Below are 19,555 nucleotides of genomic sequence, written 5' to 3'. Positions count from 1 at the left end.
TTCATTCTGCCACCTGCTCAACTACATGACTGTTATCTGTCACATTCGGGAAAAGACCAGGCACTGGACAAATGGGGCTAGGAGGTGTAGACTAATAACGTGCTACACCTTAGCAAGCAAACTCTGATGCAGTATTCTGGTCCTGCAGTCTAAAATGATGAAGTGAAATGGCAGACAATCTCTTCTTTGATACTGCGGCATGACTCGTCGTCCTCGAGAGTTTATCAGGAACATGCTTGTATTGGCAAAGCTTCTTTCTTCTGCCCTCAATTTCCCAATCTGGTAAGCCCAAGTTTTGACGCCTTCGAAGCCCATCGCCACTCAAAAGGGTGAGGGTGTGGAGGGGGGCGGTGAAACGGACAGTTCTCAAAATATCTGACTTCACGGCAAGCTATATCACGACCCTGTGGTGCCGAAAGTAACATCTCTTCAAGAGGGGGAATGGATATAGACCCTGGATTTATAGAACACTGAGCAAATTCAGATTTGGCACATGCATTGCAAAAAACGTCAGTTTGCTACCTCATCACAATCATTATAGTATAAAGTATATTATACCTGTTGGTCAATTGGTTGATCACAGTGACTTACTCAAAGAAAGAGATGGACACTCCATGCTACATTGAATTTGGCGTTTGCGCTAAATCTGCCAGTATGTTGGGAGAAGAATTAACTTCTACCCACACAGCTACTATAAATCAGGCTTATTGGGGACACCAACCGGGTCAGGTTTCAGGACATTATTTATGTTCTGCAAATGTTTCCTGACCAACTTCACAATGGCGCAATATTTTTAGTGACTGTTGTGGTTTTGGGCTGAATGCATGCTGACGGTCCCTCACTCAAGTCTGTGGGAGAATCACTCACATGCATCTTGCAACACTCCGTTCACAGGTGACTTGGTCACAATTAGTTCTTTAACCAGCATCCACCATTAGGACTCAACATTTGCTTTGGTTGAGCAAAATGCTCAAACCTCTTGGTGGGGAATCTCTTTTCTTTACCTACCAGTGCGAAATCTCTAACTGCAGATGCCTCCCTCATGGTTGGGGTCCATGTGTGAGAACCTGCACGTTCACTACATCTATGCCCGGCAGGCCAGCCCAATGCATATCTTTTTCCCAGTGCAGAAGCCATTCCAGTCATTTTTCAGGGGGGCAATTGATGGTAAGCTATACAGTTAGCACCACTGTGATGCTCTGTTTGAACAAGTATGGGGGCACCACGTCCCCCTTCTTTGCCATCTAGCTCTGGATATTTGGCGCTGGTGCATAGGACATGACACATTTACAGTGGGGAGCAATGTAGAGGGGAATATGAACATCAAGTGGAATTCCAGTTAAGGAATGCTCCAGCCCCTCAAAAATGGGGGCTACCACTTGACATATTGCAACCAATTTATAAGCAATTGGGCTTGCTCTTCTCAACCTCTTTGCCTCTCAAAGCAACAAAGTGTCCTCTCTGGGCTTCCTGGAGATGGCAATGGCAAAATTCAGTTCCTTGGGCATTCTCTTTCCCCCTCTGCGTCCAACTGCCAAAGTCCTACACAAGCTGAAGTGCAGGCCCTGCTGCCACCTCATTCTGATTGCATCCCAATGCTGAGAAGTATACCGTTTTCAGACCATCTACAGCTGGCTTCCTCTGCACTGATTAGGTTACTGAAGAGGGAGTATCTCCTATCACAGCGAGGTTGGAGGTTCCTGCAGCCCTCGCCTCAATCTCTTTCCTTAGCTACTTGGTCTTAGACGATTTATCGTTTGGAGGTGGTATACTTTCTCAGAAGAATGTGGAGATGCTGAAGATGACGAGAAAGGTCCTCTACCTGTTGACATTATTCTAGTAAGTAGAAACTCTCCTGCTTCAGGTGTCCAGACAAAGGAATGGATCTCCTGCAGAACTCAATAGAGCTTGCCCTCATTCATGACTCATCGTGCCGAGAGTGAGGTATTTCCGTGGACTCCTGTCGGACCTATCTATTCGCAATAGAAGCCTGCCTAAATGGTGGCTCCCATCCCTTCTTTCACAAACCCTATAGTGAAGAGACAGTCTTTCATCTCAAAGGAAAACCCTTTATCCCTTAGAAGATGTTAATGTGGACCTCTCTGCACTCTTTGGTGGTCTTTTTGATTCAATATACTGCTGCGCATCAGACTCCGGGCCTGCCCAGTCCCCTTCCTGAGGACATCAGTCAAGTATGGGAGAAAGACTATAGACTAGGAACACCTTAGACCCTACTCTGAGTAAAATGTTTCATTTCACTACACTTGCATATCTAACGTGTGTGGTTTAACAATTGAGTGCTATGGTAAACATTCAGTTATCAGAAGCCACAAGAGACATCAGGATAGTGGTTGGATTTAAGGGCACAGTCGACGGAATTTACCTAACACTATAGTTTCTAAGTTATGAGTGATGGGATAGAATTCTTTATATTCAAACCACCTGTAGCTTAATTAAAGGTTTGCAAAGTGTGGCAGGGTTTAACGGAATTTGTTGTTTTTTACGGGGTGGTTTGAAAAAACAAATGTAATGTCGTTTTTTCTAGCACCTCTCCTCCAGTGGCTCTAGCCCTTGGTATCCAAGGATTTCTGCTTCAGTAACCTGCTTAAAGTGCTGCATCCAGAGAAAACCTGTTATACGTTTTACTTTAATGTGTAAACCTTTTGAGAGAGATTTTAGGCTCTTTTCTCTTAAAAACGCCTTCCCTGAAGCTACTTCAGCACATCGGTTGGGTGAGCAGCAGGTACTGTGTGCGAACCATTTCTAATTTTTCATAAGGACAAGGTTGTCCTAAGCACTCAACCATCATTTGTGGCCAAAGTGGTCTTCACTTTCCACTTCGTTCCAAAATGTGTCTCTCGGTTCTATTACCCACTTAAATTGCTCTTCTGGTTTTCTTTGCCAAGTCATCCGCAGAAGCATAGGGAACTCTGGACAACCTGGACGTAGCAAGATCTCTCAAGTTCTCCAGCATTGGATCTTTTATGGATTCACATGCTTATGAATATACCCGTCATCAGGCTGAGAATCCTCTGTAATATTAAAGCAGTTTAGCTTTAAAGGTTAAAAATGCTTGCCACTTATATAGCCAATTGCTGTAACTTTGGGTCATGCTGCCCCAACCAATTACCTTAGTCCTCCTTAGCTCCGCTGTAGTGGCCATCTTCAGATTTGTACTGCACATTTACTTGTTGGGAGTCCTCACTTTCTCGCACCACAAAATGATCGGCTTTTGTCCTATTTTTGAGAATGTTTTGATCAGTTCATTAACATCAGCCTTTTTAGTGACTACCAGTAATGGGGACCTGTTGCTAGTGAAGATCCAGACAGCACGCTGCTAAGGTGGATGCCATATAGAAGAGCCTTTTCGTGGCCTGATCCAAGTATCGCCTCAAGAGCGTGTTTGTGGACGACCAGCATGACAAATGCTTATATTGCTTACATGCTGACCACGATATGGACAACTGTTCCATTTGACAGTCCTTCTTGTCAAAGACTTGGAAGGATCGTCATTGAAGGTTGGTGACTTGGCTGGAGGAGGGTGACAGAGCCTCTTACTCGGTTCATAATCATGCCTCTACCAGGATCGGCAGGCCTTTGGAACAAACTCCCTCTTCCAAGAGGTTCCATGAAGAACTTTCCCTGGGGAAGAAACCTAAAAGGGGACACAAGTCACACACTGGCTATTCCCCCGCGTCAGCGACTACTCTAGCGCTGAACGCTCCATCCACGGCTCCGACCACCAGTACCTTGTCTACGGCTACAACCAAGTCTACCCTTAAACCACCTTCTTTGTTGTCTTCAAAAAGGCGGCCTTCTCGATGAAACTCAATGAGCCACAGGCGTGAGTCCTCGCTGACACCACCAACCGCTTTGACAGCCGCATGAACAACACCGTCGACAGTCCACAGACCAAAATCAATCGCCTCTTAGTCGGCGGTTGCCCCGTCGATGACTTTGACGACTACATCTGCTGTCTCCTGAATTGCCTTGCCTCCCAGGCCGGCTTCAGCACCGTTGACGTCCACAGCACAGTGACGGCTCTGCAAGCCCCAGTTCTTGCTTGCTTTTCCCAGGGCCGCTAGTGTGGACAGAGATGCCTCCAACACTGCCTCGTCTTCCACAGCCCACATGCATGGTGCCCCCGGACAAGGAGGGTAAGCAACTGGACGCATTTGGCAAACAAGTTATTAACCACTCTTGCCACAACCATAATGGCAGCCAATTCATTGGCAATCCTCCCAGACGACAGTTGTGGTTCAAGATGGGTCCCATCTTAGACTTTCTCCTGGATGAGAAGAGGGCCGAGGCGCTGGCTGTTGCGCGAAGGGGAGGCTGCTTCAGATCATGCCATTGCTGTCACTCTGGATATAGCAGACAAAGGCTTCCGTCAAATTATAAGTGCTGAGACACAGATGGCAATTTTTGTCTGGAGGTGTGCAGTCCATGGTGGTGGATATGCCCTTTGATGGAGTGGGCCTCTTTGGAAAGAAGGTGGATGAGACCCTCCAGGCCATCACAGCTGACACTGATACTGCACTCTTTCCTAGGTACCATGCTGCAGCAAACGCAGTCCTTTTAATCCGATGAGGGTCGCTTCTCCAAGACCTCTACAGAATATAGGCCCTCCTATCGCCAGCTGTCTCACACCAGCTCGCAAGAGGTAAACAGGAGGTCGCAAACCTAAAGCAGTACACAGCGATGACACAAAGTGTCCTCAAGAAAGCAAACTCACATGCAGGCCTGACCAGTGCCAGGACCAGCATCCCAGTGGGAGGCCCGTTGATGCGGTTTGTCTTTCAGTGGCACAAAATCTCCACCAATAAATGGGTGCTCAACATCATTTGTTGGGGTGGGGGGGCTCGAGCTTCTGGGCAAATGCCTCTCCATCCCTTCCGTACAGAAAAAAGTTATAACTACCACTTCTCCTACAAGAAGTAAAGACCCTTCTAAAAAAGAGGGCTGTAGAAGCTGTACCGTCGCACCTCTTGGTTTCTGGAGTGTACTCCATATACTTCCTGGTGAGAAAAAAGTCTGGTTGGTGGAGACCCATCCTGGACCTCGGCCAGCTCACCATGTTCATTACAGAAGTGTTGCATGGTCGCGCTTCAGCACGGTCTCGACCGACTAGAACAAGGAGACTTTCTCTCATCTCTGGACTTGGAGGATGCTTATTTCCACGTCCCCATACATCGCAGGCACAGAGGTTTCCTTTGCCTTGTAGTACAAGGCAAGCACGATCAATTCAAGGATCTTTCGGCATCAAATCAGCTCCAAAAGTCTTCACAAAATGCCTAGCCCCTGTGGCAGCCCATCTCTGCCGTGCAGGCATTTATGTCTACACTTACCCGGATGACTGGCTAATACACCCCCCCCTCACGGCTGCTTGCCTTGCAACACACTGAGGAGACCATCCAGTGTCTGACTTCCCTGCAATTCTCCATCAACTTTCCGAAGTTATGCGTATCGCCATCGCAGAATGGTCTATTTCTGGTTTCACTTCTCAATACCCTAACATGTCTTGCTACCCTCTCAGAGGGGAGGGTCAAAGTTACATACTCCACTCCAGAACAAGGTGGTTTGCATCTTCACCAACAACGCGACCACCATGTTTTATATCGGGAAGCAGGGCGGTCTCTGCTTTCCAGTACTGTCCAAGAAAGCTCAAGCTCTATGGAACTGGATGATATCGCAGAACCCGTTTCTCCTCCCCTTTCATCTGCCAGGGACTAGCGACACCACTGCTGATTCCCTCAACAGGGAGATAAAATCATGTCACGAATGGGAGCTCCACCAGAGCCAAGTTCTTCACATCTTCGCCTGGTGGGGTCACCCCAAAATTGACTTGTTTGCCCTGGCTCAGAACACCAAGTGCCCCCAGTTTGCCAGCTGGTACCCTCAAGAGGGGAGCCTGGGGGACACCTCCATCCCATGCAAAGCTCAGTTCCTCTATGCATTCCATCCACTTCTACTGCGAGTGCTAAACACACTCAGAAAGAGCTGCTGCAAGATGATCTTAATCGCCCCAGCATTGCTGTGCCTAATTTGGTACTCCGACCTACTTCACCTGTCGGTCGCTAGTTGCATCAAGCTGCCGCCTCTGTCAGATCTCTTCAGAGATGGAGGATCAGTACTGCATCACGATTCAGCATCACTAACGTTGAGGGCTTGGCTCCTAGAGCCCAAAGAATTCTGAGGCTTCGATTTACATGTAGAATGCAGAGATATTCTTGAAAAGGCTGGGGCACCTTCTACATTTTTGTGCTACAAGCACAAATGGAAACGTTTCACCATTTGGTGTCAATCGCAACATAAAAACTCTCTTCAAATCTAAGCTGTGCAAGTCTTGTCATGTATCCTAACCCTAGGAAAAGTAGGACTAGCACACACATCCATTAAAGTACATTTAGCTGCCATTTCTCGCTACATGCTGGCCTTCTCTATGGTCCCACAGGTTGGTTAAAGAATTCCTCAATAGACTCTCTGGGCTTTTCCGTCTAAAGGTCTAGCGTGGAAACTCAACTTTGTTCTTTCAAATTGACGGGCCTTCCGTTTAAATCTCTTCACCGGGCTCTGTTGAAGTTTCTGTCATGGAAGACCGCATTCCTGGTGCCCATTAAGTCTGTCAGACATGTGGGAGAACTGCAAGCCCTGTCCTGTAAACCGCTGCACCTTGTCTTTCACCAATCCAAGTTAGTACTCCGCACAAATCCTTCCTTCGTGCCAAATGTTTCCTCAGATTTCCACCTGCATGAACCTTTGCCAGTTTTCTTTGGTGTTCCCACTTCTCTAGCGAAGAGGGCCTTACACTCGCTGGATGTCATGCATGCTTTCAAGTTTTATATCGCTTGCACGAAGGAGTTCCGGAAGACCTCAAAAATGTTTTTCATTCATACCTGTGGGCTATGGCAAAGCCCTGGCAAAGCATTACATTTCCAGGTGGCTCTCTGGCTGTATCTCGCATTGCCACTGGCTTGCGAACAGGCCCCTGCCAAGAAGGCCAAGGGCACATTCCACCAGAGCCTTGGCTTCTACCACAGCATACCTGTCTGGTGTTCCCCTGCATGATATCTGCAGGGCTGCTATGTGAAGGTCCGTCCACACCTTCACAACATTCTACTGCATTGACAGGGATTCCAGGGAGGAGTCCTGTCGACCAGGCAGTGCTCTGCAACCTATTTGTATGAGGTGAGTGTTCCAGTGGTGTGTCCAATTGCTTCTGTAGAGCCATACCACCTCCCATTGGTTGTGTATATGTACTGCTGTGTAATTGTATTCATATGCATTTTAATCCATGAGATCGAATGCTGACTTACCTGTAACTCCTGTTCTCCAGCATTATCTTTCATGGATTCACATGGAACCCTCCCGCCTACCCAGCGCTTCTTAGTTCTTACTGCATCCACTGCCGCCTTATGAGTGCTTCCAAATCTGAAGATGGCCACTAGCAGTGAAGCTAAGGCGGACTAATGTCAATGGCTGGAGAAGTATGACCCTAAGTGAGAGCAATGGGCTACATAAATGACAAGCAGTTTCAAGCTTTCAAGCAAAACTGCTTTAACATTACTGAGGATTCCCAGCCTGATGACTGGGAATATGCAAAAGAATGTGAATCCTTGAAAGATACCAATGCTGGAGAACAGGAGTTGCAGGTAAGTAACTTGTTTCTTTGATGTAGAACGCACAACATTGTTCAGGAACTCTCTATATTTTTGTCACTTTGGTGAACTCCTCAAGCTGTCTTAAGGCGGCTAAAGCCACCATTTCTTGTTGGGTGCTTGTTTGCATAATGCAGTCCCACATGGTCAGGAATATTATACCCCCCATGTTTGCTATGCTCAGCCACCCACAACCAAATCGGCTTTGGTGTGTGAAGGCATCATGAAATACGACACAGACAACTGATTCAATTTTCAAAGTAAAAGCTTATTTTACTTAAATGCCAGGATAGAGTAAGGCCTAACTTGCCCTATGCTAAGGTGGCACTTCCTTATCTAAAGAAAACTAAGGACAGTCTGTGTCAGTAAGTTCAAATCAAAATGTGTCTGTGTCCAAAACCTATACTTGCCCTCACAACTAACCGTATACAATGTGTAGGGATGTCAGCAGCCGAAGAAAAGTGTTCAAAATTAAAGTTCCAAGCGTCTTCCAGCTCTTGGCTTATACTCAGCTTCCCGAAGTTGAGAACAGTTCCAAAAAGCCTAGGGGTTCCCTTTCTCAAGAGTTTCAGCTCTTCCAGCTTTCAAAACCGAAAGTCAGTTAAAATCTTTTAGCTTTCAAAACAGTACCAGTTCAAATCCTTGGCCATCCAGGCTTTTCAATAGCTCACTTATATTGCTCTCTTACTGCGTTTACCATTCACTTCTTCAATTGTTGCGAGATACTAGCTGCTTTATATTTGCTTTCCTTGGCCCTTTCCAAGTGGCGGTCACTCTGTCTATGCGCAGTTGTCTGACCACACAGTCCACCGATTAAAGGTCACGCAGCCGATAACCCTATGCACTTTGTTATGCTTCTGTATTTTACAGGTTTTTGCCAACACAGGTGTTCTCTTAACCTGTAGTTCCTTGGGCTCCTGCATCTTGGGTCAATATTGATTTTACATTCTTCTTGGCAATCTTTCTGGCTTCACCATAACTTGTGTCTCCCACAACTCTCTGTGGTGTTTACCCTCTTTGCATCACCTTGCTTTCACTTCCTTCATAAGTGCTGATCACTTGCATTTGTCTTGTGCTGTATTAAAATATGCTCACATTTTTCACTTAGATCAGTGTTCAATAATGCTTGTCACAACTTTCGAAAGGACTAGTAACACCCTGCAGCTTGTTCAGTATTCAGAAACACTGGGGTTAGCTTTCCATAGCACTTTTAATAGTGTTCAGTGAATTTGGCATTCAAACATGCTTGTTTCCAACCCCGGGAGTGCCCTGGTACAAGTGTTCCTTTCTTTGGACTCACCATTATACGGCTGCTTCTTCGGGCTTCTTGGTTCAGCTTCCTCGCTTCTATTCGCTCTGCCTTTTCCACCCGTAAACTACAGAGAGCAGTGCTTGCCATCCTCTGCAGCATGTAGCTCCACCCTTCCTCAGCGGGAGCTACTTGAGAGCACCGCTCGCTCTCTGAGACCTGCGGCGATCGCGGGGTTTCGGTGCCCCGCAGCTCCTGCTGTTGACAACAGGCAGGGGAGGATTCTTGACCCTCTTGCGTCCAGCCTTGGCCCCGGCGTCTCTCTCACACTACTCCTCAACATGGCTTCCCTCAAGCCGGTTCCTCTCCAGGTGGCTCCGCTTCTACATGCTGCGTTCTTCTTTCCATGCCGCCCCCCAAACCCCATTGCTGGGCAGTCACCATTAGTATACACCTTGGACTTGTTATATGACTGCAGGTGCGAATCCTTTACGTTAATTGCCTGACCTATGGTGATGGTGAAACCTATTAGCTGGACATGCCTGGCTATTATAGTTTAACTCCTCCAAAGCCCTATTCCTCGTCTCGGTACCAACATGGTGTGAATTAATGGAAGTGTGCATAACTCCCGGTTGTCAGGGTGATCGGTTTTCCCGCTAGGTCACTTAAAAAATCCCTGGGTGAACTAGTTGGATAATGCTTTGGCCTGTAGACCAGGCCATATAGAGGCACAACAAGTCATGTGTTTGGCCTTGGACTCGTGGAGTGTGGTAAGTATGTGTCAAACACCATTCTGGGTTTGTTTCACCACACCCATGAGACACAGGTCTTTCTAATCCTCTGGGATGTTTGAGGGGGCAGGGCTTTTTAATGGCTGATTGAGCTGGGTTGGAGTGAGTTTGGCAATGATCATTGCCTTAGAGCTGTTGACACAGTGTCAGTCAGATGCCAGTGAAAGTCTGGAAAAAATGATCAAATGTGTCCATTCTGAATGTTGTGATCCTTGTGGGTAGAAAAAGGGGAGAATATTCTGCTTGCAATAGTGACTCATGTTTATGCCTCACGTCAGTGTATTGACAATCTACGAATTCAAACCCATGCAGGTCTCCCTGACTTTGCCAGTCCTGAAATCACCCCACAGTACAGCAATTTTAGGATGATCAAGAGTTGATTTGGTGCTGGAAAATGGTAATTAACATGGATGTCCTTTGTTTGTTGCTTGATACTTTTCCTGTGGCCATTAATGAGCTTATGTACAGGCCTCACAAAACTTACTCGACCACTCACACCGTATTTTTTAAACAAACATTAGTTTAATGAAGGTAGAGTACCATGTGTCACGGTTTTAGAAGACGGCACACTCTAGCCAGGGACTCTTTCCCCTGACAAAGAATGTGGCGCACAATAAACACTCAAACCACAGGTTCTTTTTGAGTAGGCCTCCAACCCGTCTCGCACCCACTTTTATTCACCCTGTGTCACAATGGATTAGGAACCAGGCCGGTGTGTATCAATAACATATTTATTAATTTATTATTTAATGGAAAAAGGAAAAATATTAAAAATAGAATTTACAGAATTTACAGCAGCCACCAATATTGTGGCACGCAATGCAATGTTTCTTACGGAACAATTGGTTCCAAATTCTAACACAATTCTCATAAATCGCTACTGTCAAACAGGAAAAATGGTTTGAAGCAGGTGATTGCACCAAGATTAAGCGCTCCCCTGCAACACTCACCCACAAACATCAGCTAACAGCGATTTAGGAGCAAAACGGCAGAATCGGATTTGCTTGTTACTCACACAGCAGCTCGCGACCGTGGTGTGACAGCTAGAAAGGAAATTCGTGTTGCTACACTTTAGGAGATAAGGAAGCCCATAGACTAGTACTCAGCACAACAGGGCAACGTTAAAGCAGAGTAGGAAAATCGATTTTTGGGAACACAGCAATGCAAAAGAAAAACGCACACAACAAGGGAATTTCATTTTTACACAGGATTTGTGACGACCGGCAGCTAAGGAAAGGGATTAGCTGTCAAAAAAATCGGAAATCGGCTTCAAGGACAGGGACAAAGACACACAACCGGTAAAATGCTAGGCACAATAGATTGCTCGCAATGGGACTACAGTTCGTTTTTTTTTCTCAGTGGGACAGATGCAAGTTAAGAGATGGGGTAATGCACACAAAACACCGGCAAATTCGGTTTTCAATGACAAGGAGACTACTTCTTAGACTATATTTTAAAGACTATAGTTATTAAAGCATTTAAACTAGCTTACACCATGAATTTCCTTATAGGGGAATTCATTGATTTACTTCCAAACAATGCTAAGGATTTAGGAAGACAACTGAAAGATTAATCAAAGGAATGCGCTAACACACACAGGCTAATACCGATTCTTCTATGGAAAGGTGAATGAATTATACTGGCAATTTGGACTTTCAATGGGATTTATAATAGGATTTTCTATGGGGTTATGTTACAGAAAGTAAAGGGGTATGCAATTTGGGACCGGAGTTATTTGCTACTTACAAAGTAAGCCTTGATTTAGGAGTCTGAAAAGTCAGCTGGACCACAGAACCCTCTGGACAGCTAGGCAAGGGGTCTGATCTCTACACTCTCTTGGGTGGGATCAGCTGCCTCTGTCCTCTTTCTACTGTCTCCCTGGATTTGTGTTTGTGTGTGTGTGTCTAATCCTATGTCTAGTACAGCCCACCCCCCCTATATAGCCCAGATGACATTTATTGTACAATCTGGGGGAAGTGTTCTAGAATGACTCCTACCTTGGGATAGGACAGCCGACCATTCCTTTCCCCACCCCCTGGCGTCATTGGCTGAAGGGGAGGGGGTCACCATCTGTCCATTTGTCATTTATGACAGTTCTTTATTCTCTTGGCCAACTTTTTAGCAAAACTAAGTTATGGATCATAACTCCCAACTTTTACTAGACACCACCATAAGAAATAGGTGGCTTCAGGGGTTCATAGGGAATTAGACAAGCCGATCGCCGACTCTGTGCGAGGTAGCATAGCCCTTTGGCACATTTTTGCACTTATCATGAAATACGTAACAGTTACAATTCTGCAAATAATTCACCAGGTTCAGAAAGTACATCTCCATCTTTCCACCGACTGTCAAATGTGTCCCATTTTAAAATCAGCCAGAAAGCAATCTGGAAAAATATCATAAAACCACATTATTTCATGTTTTTAGTGCTGGGGAAAAATGCCTAAAATGCATAAGTCCTTTAATGCCAATTTTGAGGAACTGTCACAGATGCGAGTGCAGTGCTTTACCCGCCCAGCCAAATGTCTCCCACTGGCTCAGCTTGCAACTAAGGACTTTTATTGACCCCTTTGAAGTTTGTCAGTTTGTCCTGGGAAGTGAATGCAAAAGGAACTCACACTTCTTGGTCCAGTACTGGCCACACTTGCTCTTTTTGTCTTTTCTGCCAGGGCTGCCTTCGAGTTTTTTAGAACACAGGATCATCACGCCCTCCGCCACATCACTTGTCAGAGGCCAGGCTTTCAATTGCGCCCAAAACTGGGTTTACTGGTTTTCAAGGCGATTGAAGTCTTGTGAGGCAGAACAAATGTACATATGTAGCCAAACCCTCACCCACACTGACATTTCTTGTGCAAGCAAAATCCCCTGTGTTACGTTGGCTTTTAAATGTCATTTTTTTCTTTGTTCTTTCACGCGTGTTGCAAGCCGCATTTCATTTAATGTTTAAATGCGGTTCTGTAGGTCATAGGATTAATTTGATCTGTCCTTTTGAGTGGGTCTGCATTAACTGTTGATCCATGAACACAGAGGGGTAAGACTCCTGCACAGGGCTTTTTGATGTGACACGGGATGGAAAATAAAACCAAGCTGTTTTTCTTTGATTTGCAGTGTTTTAGAATGCTGCCGTCCACATGAAATGGACAACAAAGCTGTGTCAGTTGCAATGTGAAATCCTTGCCCCTCATGTGAATGAACAGCAAGACCAGACTGTTTTTGGAATGTATTGCTTAACTTTTTGGCATTTAGGTGAAATAAAGGGCTGTTTTGAATGCAGTCATAACTTCGTATTATTCAGATGTAAGAAAAGTACACGCAGAGCCGTTCTGAATGCAGGTCATGACTTCCCATTATTCAGATGAAAGGAAAGCAATTGCAGAGCCATTCTTGGTGAAAGATTCAACTTCTGATCATTCAAAATGGAATAAAACGATTGCAGAGCCATTCTTTGGGTTGCAGTGTTCAATGCTTGCCACACATGTGCCAGGGAAGCAGAGCCCAGGAATTTTTCATGGCAATGTAGGTGAAGGGGATTTCTGTTAGGGCCTGTAAATGTACCCCACACATGTGCATTGTACTTGACCTTGCTGGCGAGTACGTAGATCAGTGGAGTCATGATGTAGCTGGGTGTCTCGTACAGGTGGCTTTAACATTTTCTCAAACATGCCAGTGATGTTCTCACTTACCGTTACTGATCCAGAGATGATTGGGCATCCAGGGTGGTGTCATTGTGTATCCCGGGGAACGTGTAGAAAATTCCAGGTACTGGATGACCTCCCTCTCACCTCATTCATGACATTCCACCAGATATGTTTATGCTTCAATTCTGGCACATTTGAGTGTGTATGCCACATTTGTTGACAAATTAAGGTTTTCATAATTTAATGACCGTCTAAAATGTAAGGTTCTTCGCCATGACGATTTTACACTTCAGCATTGTCGAAGTCAGTTGGGCTGTCTTTCCAAATGTAGGGACCTTGTCTGGTGGGTGCTTCACTATAAAACATACTCTCCATTTGCAAAGCCCAACTTGCTGCTATTGTTAGTGCTTATTACAGTGGTGACCACGATGCATTGAGAGCATTGCAAATGTTATGGAAAGCTTTCAATTCATCATGGCTGCATTCTTCAGCCACACAAGCAGTTGCAAACATAAACATTGCTAACAATAATAATCACACAAACAAAATCACAAAATGTAATGGAGCACAAACTTGGAAAACACAGCAATGCACTAAACAAAACAAGCTCCAAAAAGCAGCATTCAACAACTCCCTCCCCAACTTACTGCTCCACTCGTTTCTACGGAATAGCTGCCTTTACGACATTTCTTTCATCATGATGCATGGTTTCTCAAGGAACAGTGTCTAGACACCTGGCCCCCCCTCTATTATGTATCTTCAAGAGCTCCGACTGAGCTAAAGCTCCATCTATACCTAAAATGAGGGGAGGGGGGGATTTAGCTAAAACTTTTTTTGGAGCAAGTTGAGATACTACCCATAAAGTACAGCTTGCAGAAATTGAATATTCCAACTTTGTTTACTACAAACTGGGCAACAAACTACTTGCCAAGCCTAAACAAAGTCCAACCATCTACATATCAAACCAAGTCTCACTACACCACTTATTCAAATCCCTCACTAAGTATTTGGTAGCCAGAATCAATACGATAGTTAGTGTTGTGATGTGGTGGTACAGAGAGCAAAGGTTTGTTTGTAGTGCAATGGACTTTGTTTATATTTGTGAAGTAATTGATTTGAACTGTTTGGGGTAACCTTAACGTTGGGGTATTTTTTACAGTTTGCAGCCTTTACATGTTATAGGTAGTAACCTTAACTCCTAAAACAAAATGTTTTCCCAGATATATTTAAGGTTGTGTTGGGAACACTATTCCAAGACCTTAACCTACATCATTAGGGCAAGCAAGTAGTTACTTTGTTTTTAAGCAGAGCTTATTTTGATGTTACTGGGCTTTACTTTTGATTTGATTCCTGAAAGCCAAGTTAAATCATCGAGAGCTGAGGCATTACCCTTTATCTTTACCTGCAATACCCCTATGTTCAAGGTTGTGTAGGTTGTTTGTACCGTGACCAAAGTTCATATTAGAGTTCTTAGGAAATTAATGGATCCCGCCATAGGGATTTTACAAGTATGTGTGGAAATGTGCATATGTTTGATCTCAGACCATTGTTCTTCATACAGGGTACCCCAATGCCATCCCGCATTCTCTTAGCTTGTGAAGTCTGATTGCTTACTCAATGGATATTCCAGTCTCAAATGAAGATGCCTAGGGTTTATCGCTTGAGCCCTTTGCAAGTCTGCAGGTAAACTTGCGACGACACATGTCTTCGATTTGAGATTTTTCAAAAGTCCTCACCGAGTGTCTAAGTGTACCATGTTTTTTTAAAAAAAAACTGCTACCTTTTCTGAAGAGTTAACATTAGGCAGCCCCCTGATTAATGTACATAATCGCTTAAGTGGTACCAAGGCCAGAAAGGAGGATGTCAGAAGGTTGCAAAGGGCAATAACTTCTGGTGCTAGACTTTGCTGAAATTTTGCAGTCTCAAGCATCGTTTGGGCTGCACATCGTAAACATACTGAATCCGGGGGCTTGGGTTTTGGGTGCATTACATCAATGTTATGGAGTCTGATTAATTGTACTATGCAATTAAATACAGGGACACAACTCCCCAACTTAAATGCATGTAAAACACAACAGCACGTGGATGAAGCGAATGGAAAATGCTGAAGAGAATTTTCTTGATGGCATAATAGATAAGAAGTGAAGTGTTTGGTACCAGAGAGATTAAAATATTTACATCTTCACTGGTTTCAGGCCCACCACAGCAGTACTCAGGCCAGGAAGAATATTATGGTGACCAATACAGTCATGGTGGACAAGGTCCTCCAGAAGGCATGAACCAGCAATATTACCCTGATGGTAATGTCTTATGATCTATTACCTTTCCCGTGTTCTATATCTGCCCAACAATTGATATAGATGACTTATTATTTAATTTGCCCTTGCGGTGAGAAAAGTAAAGTCGTAAGTGATTACTGCAACATCTTGCACAGTTTATTTTATAAGCTAATATGATTGGATAATTGTAGGACAACACATTAATTTGTATTGAAGGTATTGCTAAATGAATTTAATGTATTTTAATTTCTCTTTGGAATTAGTATTTTGTTGCATACCACCACTTATTAACTAAAGAAATATACAAAAGTGTATTCTTGTGTGCTCTTTTTTTTAAGTTGATCCCATTTGTAAAGTATATCCTGTGCCTTAAATTATTTCATTACACCTCACTGTTTTCTTTTCTTGGCTTATTTTATGAGAAATGTTATCTGAGCATGCCACTGCCTCTGTTGTGTGTGTTTATTTCTGGTATTAATTACCTGATCTGCTAAGGAAGCATGTATCCTGTTTCTCTTAACAAGAATGAGCAACACGTCCCTGAAGATTGACAGGGCAGTAGCTACTTTTTTCCTGAGAAAACACATGTTCATAATGCATAGTTTCTCCAGTCAAATGTAGCCCACTATTTGAATGTTTTCATTAAGCACGAGCAAAGCAACAAGGACAAAGACTGCTTCATTGATAGGAAATGGGGAGTACTGTAATTGGAAATGAGTACCCGCACTAGTCTTGCACTCATTCCTATTGGCTTGTTTGTGGGACTTGTCCGACGATATGGTTCACAAGTTCTCCTGTAATGTCTGACTCTAGTGGCCTCCCGACTGACTCACTGCTCCTTCGCCTGTTGTGTTCTCCTTCAGCCCCTCTACTCCTTCATCTGCCACCTTTTTTGCCTTTGCATCCCAGGACCATTATGCACCTTCCAGCCCGCTCTGTTGTGCTCCAAAGGCCAGCCCTCTCTCCTCAGGCAACATGCACATTTTTTCCCCTCGAATAGCCTTATTACCCAATCCACCCCTCGATTCTTCCAATTCTTGCTGCAGCAGCCTGCTATCTTCTTGTAAATTAATTTTCCTGCTAGTCATTTTGTGCTGTTCCGAGCATCTGTCCCACTGCTTTTCTGGTGTGTGTGCCTTACCCTACCTCCCCCAAGTAGTTCAGCAGTACTCTTCTTCTCCCTCCAGATTGCCCCAAATACATTTAGATGGAATGTTCGCGTTAACTTGCAGATAGGGTCTTCCCTAAACCCACGCTGTAACATGCTCGTAATCTCCCATCCATGACCCCTCCATCTAAGGATTTATTGCTTAAATAACATTTTGTTTCAGTGTGTTGACCTATCTGATCATTGTGGATTTCAAAGTGTGATATGTCAAAATTTTGTTACAGCAGTCAGCTCAGCAAAATATGAAAAGAACAGGCACAGGTGTAGTGCGTTCGTTTATCATGAAATTGAGACTTCACTGGGTCACCCTTTGCAGTTCAATGCCCCTTTGTTCCATTTTACTCACCCCAGCTATTTTAAGCAGCATATTGTGTTTTGAGATAATAATGATGTACCTATTATTATTACTACTACTACTCGGATCCCTTTGCAGCTCATGAAACCCCTTTTCAACAGTAACAACACATTAGCAACACTATTAATAGGTTTAAACTTCCTATGTAGCTTAAAAGAAAAAAGAACACTAGAAAAATAACTTGAGCAAACGTCCATGACATCTTCACCACCTTTCTCCCAGTTCCTCTTTCTACCATTTCAGTAGTAATAGCAACTGCCTGCGTTATTTCTTTTTTTTTTTTAAACTTTTCTTTATTGGCATAGAAAGAGTACAGACTACAAACACAGTCCGTATATCAGCTGGTAATGCAGTTTCATGGATAACACTTCACATCTTGCTAGTATTAAACAGGGAGCTGAGCCCTCATGCATACAGTACAGAGTTTTTAATTGGTAGCGGGGGTTAACTCATCAGGTAGAGGTGATGATGCACGTACAGTGTCTTCCTTGTTGTTCAGGTAGCTACAGAACTCTGACCATACGTTTTTGGGGCGGGAAGACAATGGGAGGGTATTAATGTAGTCCTCCTCGCACACTTGAGTCCAGGTGAGGGCCTTTAGCCACATCCCGAATGATGGGGGAGAGCGGCGTTTCCAGCATTGTAGGATACATTTCTTAGCTACCATGGTAGCAACATTCAGAAACTTAGCCATCTTCCTAGCCTCAGGTTCGTCCCACACACCGAACAGAACAGCAAGTGGTGCAGGAGAGATTTGGGTCATTGTTATTTCAGATAACGCTGCAATAATGGCCTCCCAGTACGGGCCCAGGGCCACACAGGACCAAAACATATGTATGTGATCAGCAGCAGTGGATTTGCATCTAGGGCACAACTGAGCCTGGCCTGGTGTGAACCGTCCCACCCTGTGCGGCGTGTAGTATAGACGGTTTAGGAGTTTATATTGCATACATCTATATTTGGCGTTGAGGGAGGTTTTACGTGTGTGCAAACACATCTTGTTCCACAATACATCTGAAAGGGGAACACCCAGTTCATCACTCCACAAGTCACGCGCCGGTTGCAATGCCTCATCAATGCTAGCCATTTGCGATTTATATAACGATGAAGTTATGCCTCTGGCTCCGGCCGAGTTAGCTATATATTGGATTTCGGGGGAGTCTGGGGGCTCATCGGGGTAGGAGGGCCACCAAGCCCGAATTGCTGCTCTTAACCTGAAGTACTGCAGCATTTCGAGTGCCGAGCCAGAGTGACCGGGTCTCCACGTCTGCGGGGTAATGAACTTCCCATCAGGGAAAAGGTCGGTCAACGCTCGGTAGCCAAGGCTGTCCCAGCGTTCAATTAGGAGTTTATCATGAGTAGGGCTGAGACCCGGGAACTGCCAGATGGGCAGCCATTTGTAGTATGGGTGGTGGCCAGTGTTTGCCTGCAGCAATCGCTTCCAAGCCAGGATTGTGGCCGCCACGGGGTCGGCAGGGGCATCAGCTCGGAATGTGTGGTGTAGAATGAGGGATAGGGGGTTGATTCCCTCGCATGCCAGTGTCTCTAACTTCACATGTGGGGGAGGGTCCGTAAATGTATACCAGTGTGAGGCGTGTTGTGCTTGTGCGGCGATCCAGTACTTTGTGAAGTCCGGAGCGGTGAAGCCCCCCTTCTCATAAGGGAGAGTCATATGCTGCCACTTTTTCCTCACCGCTCCCGCATGCCACAGAAAGCGGGCGCAGGCCGCGTGGAGGTCCCTGAAATATCGCCTACCGGGCCAGATCGGCACATTCGCGAAGATGTAGAGCAACTTAGGGACAATAATCATTTTAACCAAAGAAAGCCTGCCCGACAGGGACAGCGGCAGACCACGCCATTTCGACAACCGGGACTCTATTAGGTGCGCCATAGCTGCATAATTGTCAGCTATCAATGATGGCTTGCCGAGGGAAACCCGCACTCCGAGGTAACCGATGCGAAGGGGGAACTCACAATCCGGTCGGGGGTTGCCGCCGTGAGTGGGAAGATGTCGGACTTAGTGTAGTTGATTGTGAAACCTGAGAATGTACCTATTTTGATTATATCTCGGAGAATGGGGTCTAAGTGAGCAGCTGGGTCTCTGATGTATAGGAGTACATCATCTGCATACAATGAGATGATCTCTGGGGTGTCTCGCATACGTATGCCTTTCCGAGCATGTTTGTCCCGGACACTGTCGGCCATAGGTTCGATAGCAAGTGCGAAAAGTATTGGGGAGAACGGGCAACCCTGGCGAGTGCCTCTATACAGCGCGAAGGGGGGGGAGACTTTAGAGTTGATAAGAACTCTGGCCACCGGGTCTGTGTATAACAGCTTGATGTATGATATCATTCACGGGCCAATTCCCATTTTGTGGAGAACTGCCCACATGTATTGCCATGCCACCATATCGAACG

General features: G+C 45.1%; 1 protein-coding gene across 2 annotated transcripts in view; it reads left to right on the top strand.

The window, feature by feature from the left end:
- SS18 (SS18 subunit of BAF chromatin remodeling complex) overlaps positions 1-19,555 on the top strand; it is an 844,462-nt gene that overhangs the window by 448,756 nt on the left and 376,151 nt on the right. Inside the window, exon 7 of one of the 2 annotated variants that reach the window (XM_069620935.1) lies at positions 15,532-15,636. The exons of the other annotated variant lie outside the window; for it this stretch is intronic. Within the exon in view, the coding sequence (XP_069477036.1) occupies positions 15,532-15,636 (105 nt within the window). The remainder of the gene's footprint in view (positions 1-15,531; positions 15,637-19,555) is intronic. 2 annotated transcript variants of the gene reach the window in all.

This window comes from Ambystoma mexicanum, chromosome 5q (assembly GCF_040938575.1).
Source record: "Ambystoma mexicanum isolate Mex_15411 chromosome 5q, UKY_AmexF1_1, whole genome shotgun sequence".
NCBI lineage: Eukaryota > Metazoa > Chordata > Amphibia > Caudata > Ambystomatidae > Ambystoma > Ambystoma mexicanum.
Note: the sequence above shows the minus strand (reverse complement) of the source record. Positions and strands in the feature narration are given on the sequence as shown.